Source organism: Podarcis gaigeae (genome assembly GCF_964106915.1).
Source record: "Podarcis gaigeae genome assembly, chromosome: 7".
NCBI classification, from domain to species: Eukaryota; Metazoa; Chordata; class Lepidosauria; order Squamata; family Lacertidae; genus Podarcis; species Podarcis gaigeae.
The window spans coordinates 7,828,331-7,852,015 of NC_139683.1; the positions used below are offsets into that span (position 1 = coordinate 7,828,331).

General features: G+C 45.8%; 1 protein-coding gene across 1 annotated transcript in view; it reads left to right on the forward strand.

The window, feature by feature from the left end:
* COL22A1 (collagen type XXII alpha 1 chain) overlaps positions 1-23,685 on the forward strand; it is a 188,010-nt gene that overhangs the window by 54,701 nt on the left and 109,624 nt on the right. The window contains exons 4-8 of the mRNA XM_083748974.1: positions 8,418-8,492; positions 17,086-17,197; positions 19,938-20,061; positions 21,799-22,074; positions 23,002-23,082. Coding sequence (XP_083605100.1) covers positions 8,418-8,492; positions 17,086-17,197; positions 19,938-20,061; positions 21,799-22,074; positions 23,002-23,082 — 668 coding nt within the window. The remainder of the gene's footprint in view (positions 1-8,417; positions 8,493-17,085; positions 17,198-19,937; positions 20,062-21,798; positions 22,075-23,001; positions 23,083-23,685) is intronic.

The window sequence follows — 23,685 nt, forward strand, 5'->3', positions numbered from 1 at the left end:
CAACCGAGCTCGCTGTCAATCCTTCTAGTTAATTAAAGGCCACAAGACCTTGAGCTGAATCTTGTAAGCTTCAGTGCGTGCTGCCTCAGAGGCCCATACGTCTCCATAGCAATGACCTCACCTCTGCCTCTATCGGTGTCTGGCCTCCTGTTTCTCGTCACCCTTCATTTCCTCACATCAATTCCAGTTCCCGCTCCTTCGATGGCCACCTGGTAGGGACAAAGAACTTGTGCGCCTTAGATCAGTGCTTGTTAGTGAGGGAGGAGGCTTGCTTCTCTTGGCGCTGGCTACTTGAGCTTGCGTTGGAGGGGAGGAAACTGTCTCACGTTGAGGTGGAATGTTTGAGAGACTGAATTTTTGTCCCCCATGTCTCAGGTGATAATGGGGAACGGGTCTGTTTTGGTTTCCTGTTCAGTTTGATCCTTTCTGGTCTGAACGTTCCACCCCAAAATATAGAGTGGTTACAGATGCTTCAGGTAAACAGACTCCGCTAATGCAGAAATAGTACCTCGGGTTAAGAATTTTGCTTCAGGATGAGAACAGAAATCGCATGGTGGCAGCGCCGCGGCAGCAGGAGGCCCCATTAGCTAAAGTGGTACCTCAGGTTAAGAACAGTTTCAGGTTAAGAATGGACCTCCAGAACGAATGAAGTTCTTAACCTGAGGTACCACTGTACAAACTGAAACATATCTGTTCTTTGAAACTCACAGTTCTCCAAATTTTATGGTGTGGTTCTCTAACCAGAAACTATGTCCAAAGATGAGTAGATTAGGGGAAAGTATATATATATATATATATATGCAGGTTTTGGTGTCCTCGGGTGTCTTCCCGTGTAAAAGTTGGGGTGTCTAGGCGACGTTTCGACGAGGTCTCACTCGTCATCTTCAGGCTGGTGCTTTCGGCTTCTTGTTCCAGTAACAAGAAGCCGAAAGCACCAGCCTGAAGATGACGAGTGAGACCTCGTCGAAACGTCGCCTAGACACCCCAACTTTTACACGGGAAGACACCCGAGGACACCAAAACCTGCATTCCTGTACCCGTGAAAATCTACGAAAGCAAATATATATATATATATATATATATATATATATATATATATATATATATATGCAGGTTTTGGTGTCCTCGGGTGTCTTCCCGTGTAAAAGTTGGGGTGTCTAGGCGACGTTTCGACGAGGTCTCACTCGTCATCTTCAGGCTGGTGCTTTCGGCTTCTTGTTACTGGAACAGAGCGGGATCTCAATGTTTGAGTTCCTATAAATACTGTAGAGGGGGTGTGGTGTCTAGCCTCCAATGTTCTGGGCAGAGAGGAAGTTCCCAGGCTAGTGTGCCTTTTCTTCTTTTGTTCCTTAATTACTTGAGAGATACCTTGAGTGAAGAAAAGGCACACTAGCCTGGGAACTTCCTCTCTGCCCAGAACATTGGAGGCTAGACACCACACCCCCTCTACAGTATTTATAGGAACTCAAACATTGAGATCCCGCTCTGTTCCAGTAACAAGAAGCCGAAAGCACCAGCCTGAAGATGACGAGTGAGACCTCGTCGAAACGTCGCCTAGACACCCCAACTTTTACACGGGAAGACACCCGAGGACACCAAAACCTGCATTCCTGTACCCGTGAAAATCTACGAAAGCAAATATATATATATATATATATATCAGTATATATCAGTGGAAGTATATATATTAGTGAAATGAACCTTCCAACATCACACTGAGGTCCAGCGCCGAGGGCCTTCTGGCGGTTCCCTCACTGTGAGATGTGAAAACAAAAAAAAAAATTCCTTCCAGTAGCACCTTAAAGACCAACTAAGTCAGTTCTTGGTATGAGCTTTCGTGTGCATGCACACTTCTTCAGATACACAGATGTGAGGTTACAGGGAACCAGGCAGAGGGCCTTCTCGGTAGTGGCACCCACCCTGTGGAACTCCCTCCCATCAGATGTCAGGGAAATAAACAACTATCTGAATTTTAGAAGGCATCTGAAGGCAGCCCTGTTTAAGGAAGTTTTTAATGTTTGATAAACTGATGCAGAAATGCCGAGGACTCAGTTTAACATTGGCAAAATAGAAACTGAACTAGGTTTATCCACCCCGAGTCTCAGGGGGACTGTATATAGGCATGTCACTGGATGACACATCTGCACACCCATTAAAATGTGGCACAGGAAACTGGAGTTGTCATATGGTCCGTGCTTGTAAGGCAGAATGATGGCATCTGCAGAAAGAGCTATTCTTGAACACTTACATGTGGTAAGGGCAGGGAAAGAAGGGTCAGGCTGGGGAGCCAGTCTCCACCATTCCTCCTCTGACAGCATCAATCTTGGGGGGAAGGTTGTGTAAATGAAGCAAGCATTCCACCTTCCATCGAATACCCATTGGACTTGTAAGGCTGAAACTTAACCCCAGCTTTGTATGGTACATGGGAACACTAATTGCTCAGTGCACCTCTAATAAAGAAAACTCTTTTTTCCCCAATCACTCTCTTTTTAAAGTTTTTTTTAATCAAAATTGTAAAAAGACATATTATCCAAAAACATATCATCCTCGTTCCCCCCCCCCATTTTTCCTCCCTCCCCCCCCCCCACATAACCCACCCCCCGACTTCCCTCAGTTCCAGTCTTTGGTTTCTCTGAGACTGCTGTTTTCTGCATGTTACAAAGTTGTATAGATCCTCAAACTATTTAGCTGATTATTATCAATAAAAAGTTTGTGAATGTTTATTCAAAACATGCCAAGGTGTCCAGTTCACTTTGTTGTGTCTTCAGATACTTTGTAAAGGGTTCCCATTCATCTTTAAAGTCACAGTTATCCTTGTCGCATAGCTTATATGTCAGCTTTGCCAGTTCTGCGTAGTCCATCAATTTTTCTTGCCATGATTCTTTAGTTGGGGTTTCTTCAGTCTTCCATCCTTGTGCTACCAGAACTCTCGCGGCCATTGTCGCATACATGAAGATGTTTTCCAGCTTTTTTGGCAGGTCTTTCCCTACAATCCCCAGCAAAAATGCCTCGGGTTTTTTAACAAATGTTAAATGGAACTTTTTTTCAATTCATTGCATATAATTCCCCCCCCCCCAAAAAAAAATTAATTACATTACAATCCCACTACATATGATAAAATGTCCCTTCCTTTTCCTTACAACATATATTTTAACTAGTTTTGTACATTTTTCCTAACTGCACTGGTGTTGTGTACCATCTAAGAAAACTCTTTTTTCAATGAGGAAAAGACTGGAAGGAAAAACTATGCTGGAAATAAGTGTGTTTGTGTGTGGAAAGCCTGTGCTCAGCTGGTGTTCCATTTGGGGTGTTTTATGATGCTTTCTGGCTATTTGCAATTGATATGTCGCCGCCTGTTGCTGTGCCTTCTTCCTGCCCGGGTGAGTCATCAGCCAAGCATGTTGTCTGCTTTGGTGATTGATCCCATTCTTAAGGATTGCCTTGCAGCCAAAGGAGGTCAGTGGACAGGGCTGTAAACAGTCCTATAAAATACATGGAAATTCTGAGAGTGACCTCATCTAGACGTCCAAAAGGCACTTGGAAATAAGTGAAGAAGTGACCTGCCACCCTATAGAGGCAGGTCTTTCTCGTCTTCTTCCACCAGCTTCCTGACTGCTAATGCATATTGATAATAATAATAATAATAATAAATTTTATTTATATCCCGCCCTCCCCAGCCGAAGCTGGGCTCAGGGCGGCTAACAACAATCAAAATAATCCAACGATTCTAAAAACATTTCATTATAAAAAAATAATTAAAATCAAATTTATGGCAACCAATAAGCAAAATTCTGTGCAGATTGCCAGAGGAGGGGGGTCAGGGTGCGCCCTGACCAAAGGCCTGGTGGAACAGCTCTGTCTTGCAGGCCCTGCGGAAAGATGTCAAGTCCCGCAGGGCCCTGGTCTCTTGTGACAGAGCGTTCCACCAGATTGGAGCCGCGGCCGAAAAGGCCCTGGCTCTAGTTGAGGCCAGCCTAACCTCTCTGTGGCCTGGGATCTTCAAGATGTTTTTATTTGCAGACCGTAAGTTCCTCTGTGGGACATACCAGGAGAGGCGGTCCCATAGGTACGAGGGTCCTAGGCCGTATAGGACTTTAAAGGTTAAAACCAGCACCTTAAACCTGATCCTGTACTCCACCGGGAGCCAGTGCAGCTGGTATAGTACCGGATGAATGTGATCTCGCAGCGAAGACCCCATAAGGAGTCTCGCTGCGGCATTCTGCACCCACTGGAGTTTCTGGGTCAGTCTCAAGGGTAGCCCCACGTCGAGCGAGTTACAATAATCCAGTCTGGAGGTGACCGTCGCGTGGATCACAGTGGCGACTGATAAAGGACTCTTCTCCCTTGGAGGTTTTTAAGCAGAGGTTAGATGGATGCTTTAGCTGAGATAACTGCATTTCAGGATTAGATGACCCTCGGGTTCCTTCCCAACTCTGATTCCATGTTTCTATGACTTCATGAGTTCAGGCATAGAATCATAGAATTGTAGAGTTGGAAGGGACCCTGTGAATCTTCGTCCAACTCCCTGCAATGCAGGAATATGCAGCTGTTGCATACAGGGATGGTTATCAGCACCATGCTCTAACCGACTGAGCTATCCAGGTCATGTGCAAGACATCACTACTATAGTGGTACCTTCATTTACAACTTAATCTGTTCCGGAAGTCCATTCTTAAACCAAAGCATTCTTAAACCAAGGTGTGCTTTCCCATAGCAGCGGGGGACTCAATTTACAAACGGAACACACTCAACAGGAAGCGAAACATGTTCTGCTTCCAAGGCAAAATTCACAAACCAAAACACCTACTTCCAGGTTTGCAGCGTTCTTAATCAAAGTTGTGTATAAACTAAGTTGTTCTTAAACCAAGGTCCCACTGTACTCATGCTTCAAGGCAGAACTCAACTCGGAGACAGGCATAGCTGCCAGATACTCAGGTTGGCAGTAACAGGGTTGTGATGGCCTGAGCTTGCCTTCCATCCCCTAGCATTTTCCATACATGCTGAGCAGGTGCAGGCCATTTATTTGTTTGTTTAAAACATCGTCTTCTTTTTTTTAACTTTGCTCTCAGCCAGAGCAGGCTGTGAAACCTCCTTCGTGCTTGTGCTTATGCAAAGAGAAAATGAGTCAGACTGAACCGTGACCAAAGGCCTGGTGGAACAGCTCTGTCTTGCAGGCCCTGCGGAAGGATGTCAAATCTCACAGGGCCCTGGTCTCTTGTGAGAGAGTGTTCCACCAGGCTGGGGCCATGGTTGAAAAGGCCCTGGCTCTGGTTGGAAGCAGTTGGTCCTGGCGAGTATTAACCGCTTTCAATTTTAACCTGAGGGTTGTCATTTGTCCAGTTTTAACTTTAACTTATTTGAATTAATTTTGGGATGCATTTTAATCGATTGATTGCTTGTTTTATGCATATTGCATTATTTATATGATGTTAGCTGCTCTGAGCCCGGCTCCGGCCAGGGAGGGTGGGGTACAAATAAAAAAATATTATTATTATTGCCTTCTCTGTGTCAACTTTTTGATCATAAGTTCCTGAGGGTAGGGGCCTTCCTTCCTTCCTGTCTTAACTCTGTAAAGAGCAACCCACATTCAGGGTATTCCTGAATTATCCTGAAATTTGAAGAGCTATTTGACGGTGTCCTCTATATGACGGTGTCCTCTATTTCAGGAGTGGGGAGCCCTTGTTGTTGCACTGTAAGTCCCATCATCTCTCACCATAGGAGCCAACTACCTAGGGGCCGTGGGGGGTTTGCCCCCTCCCACAATAAAATATTTGAGGGGGCCAGAGACCCCCCTCCCAAAGTTGATGGGCATTCTCAATCAAATTGTGTGTGCATGCTGCATCATATGATTATTATGTGGGGTAGGGCTTACCTGGGCCCCCACTATATTTTATTCAAGTTGGCACCCCTGCCCCGGACCATTAGCCGTACTGGTTAGGGTTGATGAAAACTGGAGTCTCTCCACCCTAAGGTGTTTGAAGGCCAATCCAGTCTATGTTCTGTTGAAAGTACCAGAAGACTGGAGAAGAGAGACCTTGAGTTTGTCTATCAACAGCAGCTGGACAGCAGATTGATCCAGTGCACGTCACAGTTGCCCCCCCCCATAATGAGATGTATTATATTCCTATCATATTCCTTATTTCTAAATTTTCATCTATACATATAAATCAGCATATTCCATGCAGATTTTGTCATCATTTCGGGGGGATGAATTTCCTCTTTTCTCTCAATGTGTAATTGGCCAGTCTACTAATAATCAACATCATCAATGATAGCCTTCACCCCATCGGGAAAAGCAGGTGAATGGGTGAATGTCAGATCCCACTAAGCAGACGTTCTAATAAATATAGCTCTATGTTCTGGACATTTCTTGACAATGTGGCAAAAGTGCCATTTCACCGCTCACATTTGCGGAAATGCGGTTAAGATCAGCCTGCTGTGCAGCCTCGAGCTGGATTCATCCACCCACGGTAACTTGGTGCAGTTGGTTGATGTTTCCCATATGCTAACAAAATGCCTACAGCTGTTGGGATAATAGAAGTGATTTATCAGCAGCAGCTTCCAAAGCATCCGGCTGGCCCATTTAATAATGACTTTCCTGGTCTAAGAGATACCTGTAGCCAGCAAATCTGTCTTGGTGCCAGGGTTATTTAAAAAAAAAATTAAAAAATATTGGGATAACTTTTGTGTTGAGCAAAGGCTCTTTGCAAAGACAGAGAAAAAGGAGAGGAAGAAAGATGGACCCTATTGACAAAGAGCACATAGGGATTATGGGAAAATGATAGTGTCACAATGGCAAGATAGGGATAGTCAATTCATAGAATCATCTAACCTGTTTCTTACATGGCTACTCATTAAAACCTCAGGAAATAAATTGGGATCCCTGGAAATAGATGGTGTTGTTGGTTCACAACTTCCACTGTGGAGGCTGATTTTTTTAGGGAAACCGGGGGAATGCCACACCGATCACTGTGGTCCACTTTCCTTCCTTCCTTCCTTCTTCTTTGAAACCTGTTCAGGAGGTAGCACTGCCTGTCAGCTTTCTGCTTCTTAGTCTCCGTGATTTTCATTGGTTTTCCATTGTTCATTAAATAACTCTGCTTGGTCCATTTTCACCGTTATTCAGAAATTAGCCTTTGCTCTAGGGAAAAACAGCTTAATGTTTTCATACGTGCTTAGCTGGGAGGAAGCAGAAAGAGCAATCAGGAGACACAATTCCAAAACGTAAAAAAAGTTGCAGCTGTTGAAAGGATATAACAGTATTAAAATCAGATCAGAGTCTCTGTCGCACGTTCTCTAGCAATTAGCAACCAGGCAGAATGCACCTAAATTCTCTGACATCCATAGTAGAGGTACTCTTATTTCAAATGTAGATGGTTCCTGGCCACTACAAACAAGCTTGCTATGTGTAGGGTAACATATACAGTATGCTAGTAGTGGCAATGTTATGGACAATGGTATAGATTACTTTTTGGAACCCCATACAGTTCTGACTGCCAGGACTCAGCTATACAGCTGCAAATAAAATGTCTTAAGTATGTTTTAAGGGCAATAGCAGTTCGAAAGCACCCCCAGGTGCAAGTAGATAAATAGGGACCGCTTACCAGCGGGAAGGTAAACGGCGTTTCCGTGTGCGGCTCTGGCTCGCCAGAGCAGCGATGTCACGCTGGCCACGTGACCCGGAAGTGTCTCCGGACAGCGCTGGCCCCTGGCCTCTTAAGTGAGATGGGCGCACAACCCCAGAGTCTGTCAAGACTGGCCCGTACGGGCAGGGGTACCTTTACCTTTAAGGGCAATATACAATGTGAAACTAGATGGTGATAGTGAGCCTTTTGGAAAATTCAATGTATTTTTTTAAAACACTTCTTTAAAAAGTTCGTTTTCAAAGCAGTTTTATGTTTCTAGCTTGCACCCCAATGAGATTTCATTTTTAAAATGATTTGGGAAAATTTTTCAGTTTTAAATTCTGAAAAATTGTGGTTCTAGAGATTGTTATGTTTTTAATTATTCTTGGGTTGTCTTGGGGTTTTTTTTGCAGTTTGTATTTTAATATGCCTTTGTTGCAAAGTTTAAAATTCTGACTGCAAGAAGGCAAATGAGTGTTAACATACAACAATTCAGCTCCCGCAGATAGTATGCTCTGAAAACCTCCAGAATGAACCTTTGTCTCCAGAATGGGCCCCAATAGATGATTACCACTAATCTGCTGCTAATATTAGAGGCAACAGGTTTATGAATTTTGATTGCTGGGAATCACAAGCAGTGGAGAGCACTTTTTGGACTCCCAGCCTTGTGAGCTTCCTAAAGGCATCTGATTGGCCACTGTGAGAATACGATACTTGACTAGTTTCCATTTAGAGGCCTGAGTAATTACTTTATTTTTAATGTAAATCTGTTGTTCCCCTTTTTCTTCTCAGATGTGCTGTGTCCCAGTGTCCACGTAGAAGGAGACAGGTTCAAGCACACCAATGGAGAGACTGATGATATTCCAGGTAATGGGATGCTATCTGCAATTTGTTTGGGGTTGGGAATCTTAGTTTCCATCTTCAGTTGGCCATTGAGAAGTAACCAAATACACTATAGAGCCAGTTAAGGGAGACCAGATCCTCAGGTGGAACATTTGAAGAATTTCAAGAGAAGCTAAAAGCGTTTCAACAGGAGAAGTAACATAGTGGAAGAAGTTAGTCTGTGAATAACAAGTACACAGAAAATAGAGTCTTCTGGGCCACATTACACTTGGGGCATAGGTGGCGCTGTGGTCTAACTTCTTGGGCTTGCCAATCAGAAGGTCGGGAGTTTGAATCCCTGTGATGGAGTGAGCTCCCATTGCTCTGTCCCAGCTCCTGCCAACCTAGCAGTTTGAAAGCATGCCAGTGCAAGTAGATAAATAGGTACCACTGCAGTGGGAAGGTAAATGGCGTTTCCATGAGCTCTGGTTTCTGTCATGGTGTTCGGTTGCACCAGAAGCGGTTTAGTCATGCTGGTCACATGACCTGGAAAGCTGTCTGTGGATAAATGCTGACGCCTTCAGCCTGAAAGTGAGATGAGCGCTGCAACCCCATAGTCATCTTTGACGGGATTTAACCATTCAGGGGTCCTTTACCTTTTTACACTTGGCCATGACTGCATGGTTCTGTCCTTGAGGACAGGGTCTCCCAACCCAAATTACTAACATGGGACCCTATTTTGGAGCTTTATCCCTTTGTCTCTCAATCTAGATTGGGGACCATGAATTTACATCTGCATTGCGATTTATTTATTTTTTTAATAAATCCACTTGATACCCCTAGGTCCTTTTTTCAAATGCAAATTTCAGATGTGGGCTTCCTATTCCAGAACATAACCATGGTTGGAACTAATATTTAAAGACCCCTCTCCCCATGCAGTTTGTCAGATGTATGAATCCTTAGTTGTCAGATGATTCAATGCACATAGTTATGCATCAGTTATGGGGAACCCGTGTGTCTCCAGACTATATTTCCCATCATCCTTGGCAATTGGCCATGAGGCTGATGAGAGTTTGAGTTCAACAACATATGGAAGTCCATAGGTTCCCTATCTCTGCTGTACAGGGGGAAAATACATTTAAAGGTCACAAAACAAAACAAAAAACACAAACTTATTCAAAAGGATGCCAAGTGAGGGGGGTTGAACTGTAGGGCTGTGCATTTGACCCCACACCTGATAGCATGTGGCTCCCATTGGCCTTATTCTTACTATCAAATAATTAGCAAGGATACATCAAAGACAAGGAACATGATGCACACAGATATCCTTGGAACATGGAACTCCTCATCTCTTAAGAGTTCCAGGTTCAATGGGCACCTAAACATGTAGCCTTTCTTGCCTCACACACCCATGTGTGGATAATGAAGAAGACATTTATAATCCAGATCAGGCTCAGAGGAATGGTCCTGTGCCCTTTTACTCATCTGCATGCAGAAGGTGTGCAGGGGCTATTTTCTGCCAAGAAATGTTCACAAGGACCATAAGGACCATAACTCAGTGATGGAGCAACTACTTTGCATGAGAAGGTCCAAAGTTCAATTCTCTATCTCTAACACCCTGTGAGCCAGTGTGGACAACCCTGAGCTAGGTGGAACAATGCCCTGCTTGGTATAAAATGTCTTTGTATACTCCTGTCCTGTGTGTAGGGATTATTTGTGCTAGCTATTCACACAACCATGCTAGTTTTGCTATGTTAGTGTAGCATCCGTAGTCGGTTTTCTCAGAGGGTTTTCTTTTCTGACATATAGTGTTACCTTGGGTTACAGACACTTCAGGTTACAGACTCCGCTAACCCAGAAATAGTAACTCGGGTTAAAAACTTTGCTTCAGGATGAGAACAGAACTACCCCCAAACTTCACACTGGCTCCTTCAAAGGGGATCACAATCCCACTCAGAACAGGGAACTTGCCCATTTCCAAAACATGGGGAACCCCTCCTCACCCAAAGAGCCCCCATTGTCCTCCAATTCTAACACAGTTGATCAGCCCTCATCCAGACCACTACTGCATCAAGACACTGGTTCAAAGTTTTCACAGTCTTTCCCAATTCATATCTTATGGGAAAGGAGAGTTGTGTCAACATCATCACAGTGCTGACAACTTGCTTCAAAACTCCTAATGACCACATCCAATGGCTTCATATAGATATTAAATACAGTGGTACCATGGGTTACAGGCGCTTCAGGTTACCGACTCCACTAACTCAAAAATAGTACCTCATGTTAAGAACTTTGCTTCAGGATGAGAACAGAAATTGCGCAGCAGCGAGGCAGCGGCAGCGGGAGGCCCCATTAGCTAAAGTGGTGCTTCAGGTTAAGAACAGTTTCAGGTTAAGAATGGATCTCTGGAACAAATTAAGTTCTTAACCTGAGTTCCCACTGTATTTGGTAAAAGCATTGATAGATTTTAGCCTACAATTAAAACTGAGGATTCATTTTGCTCTGGAGAAATTAGAGGGATTTCTCAAGAGAGGTTGCACTTCTGTGCTTCAAAGTATTTTTAAAAAGAAGAAATGGTGTATGTGTGTGTTTCACCAAGAGTCTAGTGGGCAGACAATGATTGGTTTACCAATATTTGGCTTTGGCTTAGTCTCAAAGGGCAGTCCTGTAGAGAGCAGTTGCAATTTTGGGGATGGTGGTTGCGCAGCAAAGTAAATAAGTTTGTGATTTTTACTGGAGCAGGAGGTTCTGACCTCTCCTCTCACCGCCTGCTTTTTCTGCAAAGCAGAGGAAGAATAATGAAGTTAAAGTGGAGGCAAATGGAGACACATTGTTCTCTGAAGTTTCTTTTATTAGTATTTTTTATTGCAGCCACATAACTACAGGAGCCCAGAGAGAGAGAGAGAGAGAGAGAGAGAGAGAGAGAGAGAGAGAGACCGGAACAAGGAGTCTGAGTCAGTGTTAATGACAAAGCATTATGCAGCAACCCCCAGGCAAATTTAACACACTCCTCATGTCTCTGATCCGATGCACAGAAACACCACTAGGGATTTAACAAGCATAGTAATAGCGAGTCGTGACTCAGGCTGAAATCCTGGCTGCAGGTCAATGCCGGGACTGGGGGAAATGGGATGGAAAATAGCTCCCGTGCATTGGTGGGTTTTGCTGCTTCGTCTTGTTATTTTCCATGCAGCATTTATTACTGATGCTCATTTTAAGCAGAAACTCCCATAGAATGGCAGAGGCTACAGAGAGAGGAGTGCTTGGGGGGTGGGATTGCATAGGGATTGTCTTTTACCCAAGTTCTGGTGTGACTCACTCAATAGGGTTAGAATTTTTGTTTTATTTTATTTCTTAAATGAAACTTGTTTTGGAAAATCTGTGGGGGGTTCCCCCCTCTTTCTCTGATATATCAGAAGCAGGCATGTGCAGAAGCCCTCTGGGAAATCTTACTCTACTCAACAGCTATAATTTTGCCTCCCTTGAAATTTGTAAGATAGGACCAAGGCTGTCTTAAGCATATGCGGTGCTGGGATGCAAAGATCTGCCTGGTGTCCCACCCCGGTTGCCCAGTCCCAGGCGCAGAGGAGGGCACAGCTGGCCAGCTGCCTCAGCATCTCACTGGCTTGGTCACTCCCAAACTCGCGGCACAGAGCTGCCCACAGCAGAAGAGCCCACCATAGCACTCCAACCAACAGGCAGGCTCTTCCCAGGACTTAACTCTATGGCCCCGGGCTCTCAACTTGGCGCCCATGAGAGACCGGCGCCCAGGTGCCCCGCACCCCTAGCACCTATGGGTAAGATGGCCCTGGATAGGGCATCTCAGGAGGAACACCCCAATATTTCACTGGTAAGCTACATACACCCCACTCATTCACACAGGGATTGCCTGAGGAATGGAGCCTATGAGTGGAATCTAAGAGTTAGTCCACTGATTTCAGTATGGCGTATTCAGGTACCAGCCTATGTTTATAATCAAAACTGCTTAATCCATCTGGAATTTGCTCTCTTAGGTCTCTGTAGGAGAAGCCATTCCTCCATACATAGAATGCTGGGGCCAGTAGAGTAGCTGTTAGACATCTATGGGAGGGCCAATGGACCTAACAACTGTTGTTTAAACTGGCTTTAAGGTTTGGCATACCCTCCAACATTTCTCCAATGAAAATAGGATGCCTTATTATTATTATTATTATTGTTATTATTATTATTATTATTATTCCCCTGCCACTCTAGGCAGCTGGCAATATATATAAAAACATAATAAAACATCAAATATTAAAAATGTCCCTATACAGGGCTGCCTTTAGATGTCTTCTAAAGTTTGGATCATTACTTAGCTTCTTGCCTTGGGGGCCGCATAACTCCATATATTCTCTGATGAAAACAGGGGTGTCCTAAGGAAAAGCAGGGCATTACAGGATCAAATCAGAAACTGGGACAGGTTCTACAAATCTAGGACTCTCCCTGGAAAATAGGGACACTTGGTGGGTCTGGCACTATAGGACTATACAGTGCAGGGCTGGAGATGAATATGGTTTGGGGAGAGAACCAGGCTAGGAAGAATTCCATGGGGCATACAGAAAGGTCCAGAGGGCTGCATTTGTCTCACATTTGTCTCCCACCCCTGAGATATGCTGTCCCCAGATCTTCAGCTTAAAGTAGTGTAGGTCTGCTTTGAAGACTGAGGGCTTTCTTTCCCACCCGACAGATGAACAAGAAAACAATCCATCTGCCTGGGCCTCTGTGCTTATTTATAGCTTGTTGTGGGATGGCCAGGGGCCTTGCACCCAATGCTGCAGGGCCAGTGTGTAAAACCTAATAGCCTACAATTATAGCCAGGGATGGCTGCGATTGCTTGTTGGTGCCTCTTTCTGCTGGCCTGTGGTCAGCAGAGGAGCAGATTGGATTCCTAAGATGCCAGTGACTCACCAGCTAATTATAACATTCTCCAAGGGGCTGTATGTGTTTTACGCTGGCAGAGAGGAGCCAGTGGCCCGCTGATTCTCAAAGGAGAGAGGCACATTAAACCAGCACCGTGCTGCAGCAGACATCAGCTGCCCTGATGGTTGTTCACCCGCCTCGGAACAACACTAATTCTGCCCTTCCTTTGCACTCTCTGCACTGGGAAGCCCTCAATATTGAAGTCTCCTTAGCTAATCTCCCTTGCAAGGCTGATAATCTGCTCATGCATAGCTGCAGGCCTTTGGAATGGATCCTTGGCTGCAAAGAACACATGTTCAGGAAGAGATATTTCCTGTGAAGCTGAACACATGAAAAAAAGGATGACATCCCCGGCCGGTTAACCTGTGTGCAAGGCCCTTTGTTAATCGATAGTTTGAGATCCCCTCCAGCCAGCCCAATTATACATTGTTTGATGCGTACTCTCTCTCTCTCTCTCTCTCTCTCTCTCTCTCTCTCTCTCTCTCTCTCTCTCTGTGTGTGTGTTTTGTTAGAGAGAGGGTCTTAGGGATGCTTGAATAGCTTCCTGACTCAGAACTCAAAATGGCTAGGGTACTTCTCCAGCAGCTTAAATTTGGTACACATAAATACTACACCCACTGTTTGTTGCATTGCATTTTGGATTGCCTTTATTGCATTTATATCCTCCCCCCACCCCCAGGGAGCTAAAGGTGCCCTGCATGGTTCTCCTCCATCTCATTTTAGCACTATAATGACCCTGTGAAGTAGTTTATAGGCCAAGAGACAGTGATTGGCCAAAGCTTACTCTGTGAGTTTCATGGCTGAGTGGGGATTTGAAGCATGGTTTTGCAGGCCAGGGCATATCGTGGTGGGGCAATGGTCCCAGGCACATTTTTCTGGGCGGTGCTCCTTTGCAAGGCTGGGATGATCCCAGCTCCGCAAAGGTGGCTTGAAGCTGGTTGTGCTGGGCCCGGGGGTTAACCTGAGCCACGTGGTCCAGGTCCGGTCCCGAATCCAAGGATTCCACGAGGAGTCAGTCCAACAGGGCCAAGGCAGGAAACCAGGCTAGGTCAGGCACAGGGTCTCAGGCAGGTTCCAGCAAGCAACAATGTTGCTCCCACAAACTGGGGTGGGGTCCGACAGCCTTTTATCTCTGATGAGGTAATGGCTGGTCCTGATCCCCCAGTGACTTATCTCCCTGTCTCACCCAAAGGACAGCACTCCTCCTGCGAGTACTCAGGTCTCTTCTTCTCTCAGACCAGCAGCTCAGGAGATGTTGGTGGGTTACTAGACCCAGAGGTCACCTGAGCTTCTCCTGACCCAACTGGTAGTAGAGCAGCTGCACGTGATTGCCCAGCAGAGGGCAACAAGGTTATCCCCACATCTGGAGCCAGGGCAGGCTCAGGCCCCTGACTCGGCTCAGCTGGTGCTTGTTGCAGGGGAACCTGTGCAGACTGGGGCTCTTCAGAATCAGGCCCCAGACTCGGTTCAGATGCCGCCTGTGGCAGAAGATCCGGTGCGAACTGAGACACCTCCGGTTCTGAGTCTGAGCCCAAGTCCCAGGCCATCACACTGGCGTCACATAAGCAGCAAGAGCTGGGCTGATGCAACAGGCTTCCATTCTTCCACTCACTCTTGTCTCTGGCCTGGCCAACTTTTGCCTCTGGCCCTGCATACCTTTGGCATGTAGCTGCTGGATGGTTGCCCATACTAGGATGTGGTCCTCAGGATGAAAATGACACACACACACACACACACACACACACACACACTTTACCCAATCAGTACTACTTCTTTTTTTGCAAGCTGAGAAACTTTTAATCCAATCACCCTTTATCATTTTCTCATGAAATCCTCCATCTTTCCTTCTACAACTGGAGGAGCGAGAACGCGTAAATACAACCTGTTGATATACGCTCTCATAGAGTTTCTACAGCGAAGCCAAGCTATTATTTTATATTAGGGCCAGTTGGGAGCTCTTAGAGTCAGGGTAAGTAATATATTGGCTGCACTTTATTAGAGCAGTTGGGGGCCAGTAGCAATATGTCAGAGAATTCTCCCATTAAAGTTGTTCCCTGGGTCTTTCAAGGGGTGAGGCTGTAGGGCAAGGGATGGTAATAAATGCCTTATTTCATCTGCTGATTGAAAATGGAGCAAAGCACCAAGAAGAAGAAGAAAAAAAGCTGCCAGAAACAAAGAAAATACCTGCAGGGCAATTACCGTAACCTGTAATATAAATGCAATTACAAGCTTGGCGAACGGCCAGAACGCACCTTCCCACTGTGGCAAACACGGTATTGATTTTGGTTCTCTACGAAGTAGTGGCCTTAGAAGGGAGCTTAAAGTTTAGTATCGGGTGCAGCATCTGTGTCAGATATAGACCTGTTTACATGCGCAGTTATCCTAGGATAACAACCTCAGAACTCACTTTGATGGACTCCAACAGTTCAAGGAGAGAAGCAATAGATAAGAAAACAACCCCTGGTGAGATCAGGGGTACTTTGCTCACCTCCATTTTATGCTGCTGTAAGTTATTATGTAAGGCTGTTGGCTCTGGTGCGGTAAGTTCACTGTTCCTCTGTAGTTCAGTACTGTCAGGACTGCCGCTAGGTCCCAGCTCACAGAGGACCAACGCCCAGTGGATGTTATATACAAAAGTCTTTATTAAAGTTTAGTTTCCATTTCCAAGCTCTGGGCGCGCAGACCCACGTCTCGACGCTAGACCGGCTAAGTCCCCTCTGACTCACTGCTCCACCCACACCAGTTTAAGATTCTAGCCCGGCTCCACCTCCTACGCTGCTCTTTCCTTCACTGGGTCTTTCTGCCCTCTGGGGTTCCCTCCTTCCTGGACTCCTCTGACGCTGAGCCTCCTGAGTCTTGCCCCTCCCTGCAGCGGGCTTTAGGACCTGGCTCCCTTTCTGGGCTCCCTGCTGTGCCGCGCTCCTGTACATTTGAACTTGGCGCGCGCGCCCAGCCGGTGACTTTCCTTCTGACCGTTTCCCTGCTTCCTGATGTGGGCGTTGCCAAACCTGACTCCTCTCCTCCCTCTGGTGGTGAGGACACTGGTCCCGACTCCTGGGACTCCCCCTCCCCACTGCGCTCTGGTGGAGAAGCTGGTCCTGATTTCCAGCTGCTGCTCAGGGACTCCCCGCTAGCCCCTTCCTCCTGGGGCTTCCCCCCTGGAGCCCCCTTCGCTCTGGCCACCGGCGCTCCCTTCTGTGAGTCCTCCGATTCGCTAGAGAGGCTTGTGGAATAACTCTGGCCACTGTCACTGCCTGCGCCTCCCTCGTACTCCTCCTCCTCACTCTCCATTTGCTCCCCCTCCTGTGTCTCTCCTTCTGAACCCCTGACAAGTACCATTGAAAGCGAGTGTTCCCTCACCTACAGATAATTTTTTTATCTGCATCAATAGCATCATTACCATTATTCTGTGTTTGTGTGTGCACTTAAAAAACAAACAACAAAACGACTGAATCAGGAAATAAATGGAAATGCTCACAATTATAAAGTTCTTATTGTTGTTCTCACACAGCCCTCTTATAGAAACAGGGCTTAAGGTTTTGTGAGGCTCTCCTTCCACAAAGACACACGATGAAATTCAGAATAGTGTCCCCTGTGTATCACCTTTAGGAAGTGGAGAAAAACTATCTGACTTGCTTGTCTTCACCTCAGCTTGTCCCCACCTGTTTCCCATCTTTGTATCTTTCCTTTTTGACAGGTTTTGACCTGATGGGATTATTCAGTGTGAGGGAGATATTTGGAATGAAGGACAACGGAATCCACAGCTCTTATGTTCGGCTCGGCAGCTTCCCCATTGTCCAGAAAACAGAGTAAGATCTTTTCCTCAGTAAATAGAAGTCTAGACCAAAAGTTGTGGACAAACCAGAGCACAAACCTGAACACCCACATAATCCAAGGAGACAATAAGGAATCTTTAAAGCATTTGCTACAAACAGCTGGGCCAACAGTAAATCTATAAGCAAAATCATAAATTAATATATTTGTAGGAAAGGGGGAATCTTGTTTGAAATTTGGATTGAGTACGAGTCCTTTGATTTTGGAAGCCAACAGAAACAGTGGCTCGTTCCTTACAGCTGTGAACAGACTCTCCTTGCCAGAGGTTCTTTGCAGCCACTTTCATTTCCTATTTGCACAAGGCACATCCATTTAAGCTTCACCCTTTCCAGGCCAGGCTGCCAACCACCATTATAAAAGTAAGATGCCAAAGCAGGGTATTTCTGAACACCCGGTCATTGATCTGTGCCCAGCACCAGAGGAGGTCCCAAGGTTTGGCATCCAGTGTGGCAGTCTGCAAGCATCCAAGATTTGCAGGGTTTCTATCAAGTCCTTCCACAATGTGTAAATTGAGAAGGTGCCTTCATAGACAGGAGTATTGGGAACTGTGCAGTTCTGATGGGTCATATAACCTGGTGTTCCTGGCTGCCAAATAGAATGCTCTTAAATGAGCCAAAGATTCTCAGATCAACTTTTGGCTCATTTTTGGTGTGGGTGTGGGTCTAGATTTACTTCAAAGTGGGAGAAGGCTCAGGAAAACCCCAAGCCATTTTATAGATGAAATTGTTTGTGTGCTTATTTGTGTGGATTTAAAAAATAATAATATTGAATTGTTGTTATTGTTTATGTTTTTTATTATTAAAACTGTCAGAGCCACCCGAGGTCCCAGCTCACAAGAGACCAAAATCCAGTCCAAGTTATATACAAAAGGTTTTATTGAAGAACATTGTTGTCGTTACATCCAAGCTCCGTGGCTCAGCATCTGTTACCCTTAGATGTTAGAAGTCCCCTCTGAGTCAGTCCCGCCCCTGCACCAGCTTAAGAGGCTTGTACTGCTCCACCTTTTCCTCTCCTTCCTTTTCCTCAGGGTCTTCCTGCCCCCCTGTGCTCCCTCCCTCCGGGACTCCCCCGAGGCTGAGTCTTCTGACGCCTGCTCCCCCCTCCTTCGTGCTTTGGGACCAGGCTCCTCCTCAGGGCTCTCCTCATTTCCGCGCGCCTCCACATTTGAACTTGGCGCGCGTACGTTGCCTCTGACCTTCCTTTCGACCGTTACGCTACTCTCGGTACTACACTCCTCCCCTTCCGGCAGGACGTTTTGCTCCGAACTCCTTCCCCTCTCTGCTTCCTGTTCTGCTCTTTCTGACACACTGGCAACTCCACCCCCTTCACTCCGTTCCGACGGAGAGGCCGGTCCCGATCTCCAACCCCCACTGGGGATTCCCTCTTCGTTCCCCTGCTTCTGACTGCTTCCCTCTCTACTGCCCCTTGGCCTGACCAGGGGGGCTCCCTTTTGGGAATCCTCGGATTCACTTGACGGACTCACTGACAACCTCGGGTCGTCGTCGTCCTCTTCCTCGTCGCCCTGGGACCCCTCCCCCTCGCTCTCTGTCCCTGAAACCCTGACAAAAACTCTTCGAGATTTTTTTATGGGAAGCAATGTATAAATGGAATAGACTCGAATAAATAAAACAAGCAAGCAAGCAAGCAAAAAAACCAATCCAGTGTGTAAGTTCAGTTGGCTATGGATGTAGATTGATTCCTTGGAATAAAAAAGGGAAGTCCTGGATGGAAGGCATGTGTGTAATCGAATATCCTTGAAGGGGTAAGGCCAACTGGCTGGCACCTTTGGGCAGAGGAAATTAGTCATCTTTCCTATCTGGTAAGGAGTGACTGGGAAAAACTCTGAAAAGGCACCATTCACACTGATGAATCTTCAACTAATCCAAATTTTGCAATCTGCCAGTTGGTTGGCAAATTGGATAGGATGAGGGAAATCAATACCAGCTACTGCATTCTGCAGCTCTTGTTAAACTTATTGAAGGCTGTGTATGGGATATTTTTTTTTCCAGAGGTATAAAGGTGTGATAGAGCTGCTGTTTTCCATTATACGTGCATCCCTTATTAACTGATGTGATCAATTAACTAGTTATTTACTGACTTGCAGTTCTACCATGACATTTTGTGGTCAGATTGGTAGAGTTCCAAGGCAATCAGAATCAGAGACCATAAAGGAAAAAGAACGAGTGGAATAAGGAAAAATATTATGATTATATCAGAAACAATGGATTTATTGTGCCACCACAGATCTTTGAACACCTTCTTGCCCAGATGTACACAGCTCAAATGCTTCTGGAGTATAGCATCTAGATCAAGGGAAGTAATAGTGCCACTGTATTCTGCTCTGGTCAGACCTCACCTGTTCGAATATATAAAAGGATGTCGCATAGAGGAGGGAGAAAGGTTGTTTTCTGCTGCTCCAGAGAAGCGGACACGGAGCAATGGTTCCAAACTACAAGAAAGAAGATTCCACCTAAACATTAGGAAGAACTTCCTGACAGTAAGAGCTGTTTGACAGTGGAATTTGCTGCCAAGGAGTGTGGTGGACTCTCCTTCTTTGGAGGTCTTTAAGCAGAGGCTTGACAACCATATGTCAGGAGTGCTCTGATGGTGTTTCCTGCTTGGCAGGGGGTTGGACTCGATGGCCCTTCTGTTCTCTTCCAACTCTATGATTCTATGATTCTATGATTCTCATTTCTTTCTCTTGCCCTCCCCCAGAGATGTCTTCCCACAAGGCCTTCCTGATGAATATGCCTTTGTCACCACTTTCAAGTTCCGCAAGGCTTCCAGGCGAGAAGACTGGTATATCTGGCAAATTATTGACAAATACGGCATACCTCAGGTAGGAGGTGTAACTCTTTCCGGTTTGTGGAACATGTTTTCTCCATTCACCTCCTGCTGCCCTTTTCATTTTGTTGTTGTTGTTGCTGCTGCTTTTATATTATTACTATTACTACTGCAGTCATACCTCATGTTACGTCCGTTTCATGTTATGCTCTTTCAGGTTACGTCCTGCAGCGACCTGGAAGTACCGGAAAGGGTTACTTCCTGGTTTCGCTGCTCACGCATGTGCAGAAGTGCAAAATGATGTGGCACGCATGCGCAGAAGTGGCAAATTGCAACCCGCGCATGCGCAGATGCGCCACTGTTGCGCTCTTTTCAGGTTGCGAACGGGCCTCTGGAAAAGATCCCGTTCGCAACCAGAGGTACCACTGTACTACTAATAATAGCAATAATATTTGAAACAAGGGTGACCTGTCAGGAAGGCAGATCATGACTCACTCTTCCATGAGGCAGTGTGGACAGGTGCTTGGGGAGGGGGCAAACAATGTGCTTGGCATTCCACCTTTAGAGACAGGAGGATGAAGTAGGTGGTGCTCAGGGCAGTCTTTACCTCGGGTGTACAAGGGGTGTGGGGCACGCGAGCGTTGAATTCGGGGAGGGGGGCAGATGCCCGCCACTGAAGCTGCCTGAGTGTATTGTATTGAGCTGCTTTGTGGCAGTGGGGTCAGTGGTACCTTTGACACAACTGATCACTCGTCATCCACCTGCTAATGCTGCTGCAGGGAGAGCTCTCTGGAAAGTCTCGCTCACCAAAGCTGGGAGGTGGGGGAGTGACAGGAAAGAGGGAGAGACAGACAGAAAGAGAACGCGCCTATTTAGTGATGGGAGCGCGCACAGGCTCGGGGAGAAGCTCTCGTATATGTGCGCTTGCAAGGGCCCTCCCAGCTCCTCTAGAAATAAGGTTGCTCCTACAATGAAAGGCTGCACAAGATGGTTCTCCCACGCATGCACACAATGCCCGCCCGTCTCATCTTTCAGACACCTCCCTATGACTGTAAGCGCAAGCATGGAGTCTCTACACTTACTCCCAATGTGTTCTTTGTCTTCTTTAGAAGAGCTAGTTTTAAACAAAACACACACACACACAAAAAAAAACTCCTTTGGGAGCTGTGCAGGCATGAGCGCTATTTATCAAATGATAATAGTGACATAAAAAGGTAAAGGGACCCCTGACCATTAGGTCCAGTCATGGCCGACTCTGGGGTTGTGGCACTCATCTCACTTCATTGCCTGAGGGAGCCGGCGTAGAGCTTCTGGGTCATGTGGCCAGCATGACTAAGCCGCTTCTGGAGAACCAGAGCAGTGCACGGAAATGCCATTTACCTTCCTGCCGGAAGGTATTTATCTACTTGCACTTTGATGTGCTTTCGAACTGCTATGTTGGCAGGAGCAGGGACCGAGCAACGAGAGCTCACCCCGTCATGCGGGTTCGAGCCGCCGACCTTCTGATCGGCAAGTCCTAGGTTCTGTGGTTTAACCCACAGTGCCACCTGTGACATAAGGCATAATAAAAGTTAATTTGGGAGCTAAACTATATTTGGGGGCTCTGGACGGATCTTTGCACCCCAGCGGTGCATATGCTAAAGATGGCCCTGTGGTACTTTTGATCTGATCAAAATCATAGCTCTTTTTATGTTCTTACAATGACCCACATCTGCCAGCCTGACATCCGTCCTCCAGACAATCTTACATTTTTACCATCCGTTTGTGTCTTGCTGTCCCCCCCCCCCCCCAGGTGTCTATCAGACTGGATGGTGAAAACAAAGCCTTGGAGTACAATGCTATTGGACTCACCAAGGACGCTGTGAGAGTGGTCTTTCGACATGGCCGCGTCAGTGACCTCTTTGATCGCAACTGGCATAAGATAGCCCTGAGCATCCAGTCCGACAGCGTTTCCTTGTACATCGACTGCAGGCTGGTCCAGACGCTGCCTATTGAAGACAGGGAAAATATTGACATCCAAGGGAAGACCGTGATTGGCAAGCGCCTCTACGACAGCGTGCCCATTGACGTAGGTTACAAATATGCAGGTTTTTCAGTTAGGAAAAGGGATTGAGAGGGATCCAAAAGATCTGCCTGGTGGGCCATTCTACTGTGATGTTGTGATGGCAAAATCTGTTTCTTCTTTGACATCGCTGATTTCTAGAGATGTCAGTCCATTAAATATATTTGTAGGGATCTGCCATTTGGGCTCCTTCCCCCCTGGTCACATTAAATTGATCATTCAGTTGCATGTAAGCAGAGGTACATTTTGCAGAAAACCAGTGATCGCTCTTTCTAAAGATGCTGCTTTTAACTGTCAGATACCTTGCCATTCGGTAAACAAACCAATTGCTCTTTAAAAGGAAAGGCAGTCCTTTTTATCTTTTCTGTCTGAGAATGTGAAATTTCAAATTTAGAAAGACGATATTCCAGAAAAAGTCAACGCACCAAAAGCATAGTGGTTAAAATAATAATAGTCAAGGGGAAGCTTATCAGTATGTTGAAGTTTATTTGTTCTAAATATTTTGGCATGGATTTCAAAGGATTCCTGTCACAGAGGGCAGGGACGGCCATTTTGAGATTCTGAACACTGGATAATGAGAATGCCGGCCCTGCTATTTTCTCCAAATTACTTTTGCACAATATACATGCCCATTCCCAGCTTCCACATCCAGTGCATTGCCAACATCCTTCACACTGATTCCAATTATCCACATACTTTCTACAGTCCCCCTACATGTGTTGGACTTCCCAGCATATCTGGACAGCATAGACATTTGTACTTCTGTTCCCACTTTCTTTGTTTTTGTGGGGATGTTGTATATGTCCTATATGAAGTTGTTCTCTGTTGCACATCACTCAGGTGATTGTGTGCCACAAACACAAATCAAAAGGGAGCAAAGGCTGCTAGCCTGCTTCCTCGAGTGCTGACTTTTGTGATTTCCTTTTTCCATAGTTTGACCTTCAGCGGATGGTTATTTACTGTGATTCACGTCATGCTGAACTGGAAACTTGCTGTGACATTCCCTCTGGGCCTGTAAGTTTAGATCTATTACATGTGTCTTGGTGTGTGTGTGTGTGTTTAAAATAGTGTGCACATTCATTGAAATCTGCTATCTAAAATGGAGCTATATTCTGGAACCGTACATTAAGAAAAATAATGAGGAGTAGTTTTTATAGCAGGCATAGGCAAACTCAACCCTCCAGATGTTTTGGGACTACAACTCCCATCATCCTTAGCTAACAGGACCAGTGGTCAGGGATGATGGGAGTTGTAGTCCCAAAACATCTGGAGGGCCGAGTTTGCCTATGCCTGTGTGAAAAAAGGGAGATAGCAAATAGGTAGAATATTATGTTGGGGTTATGTCATTCAGTATGCTTCATTATGGTCAATGGGTTTTCAGAAGAGTTTAGAAGACTGCTGACAAGTCTTCATTTTTTGATTTGCAGGTAAAAGAGTAAGTTCTGCAGGTTGAACCTTTTCTGCAGATTGTGTGAACCTTTTTCTTTAAAAACTAGCACTATCCTGTTGGGTGCTATTGATTCCTCTGATTTGATTCCTCTGATTTTCTCTGCTTTGGTACCATTTCCCCCCCATTCTTTATCCATGTGTATTCATTGGTCATATGGGTGATTCCAG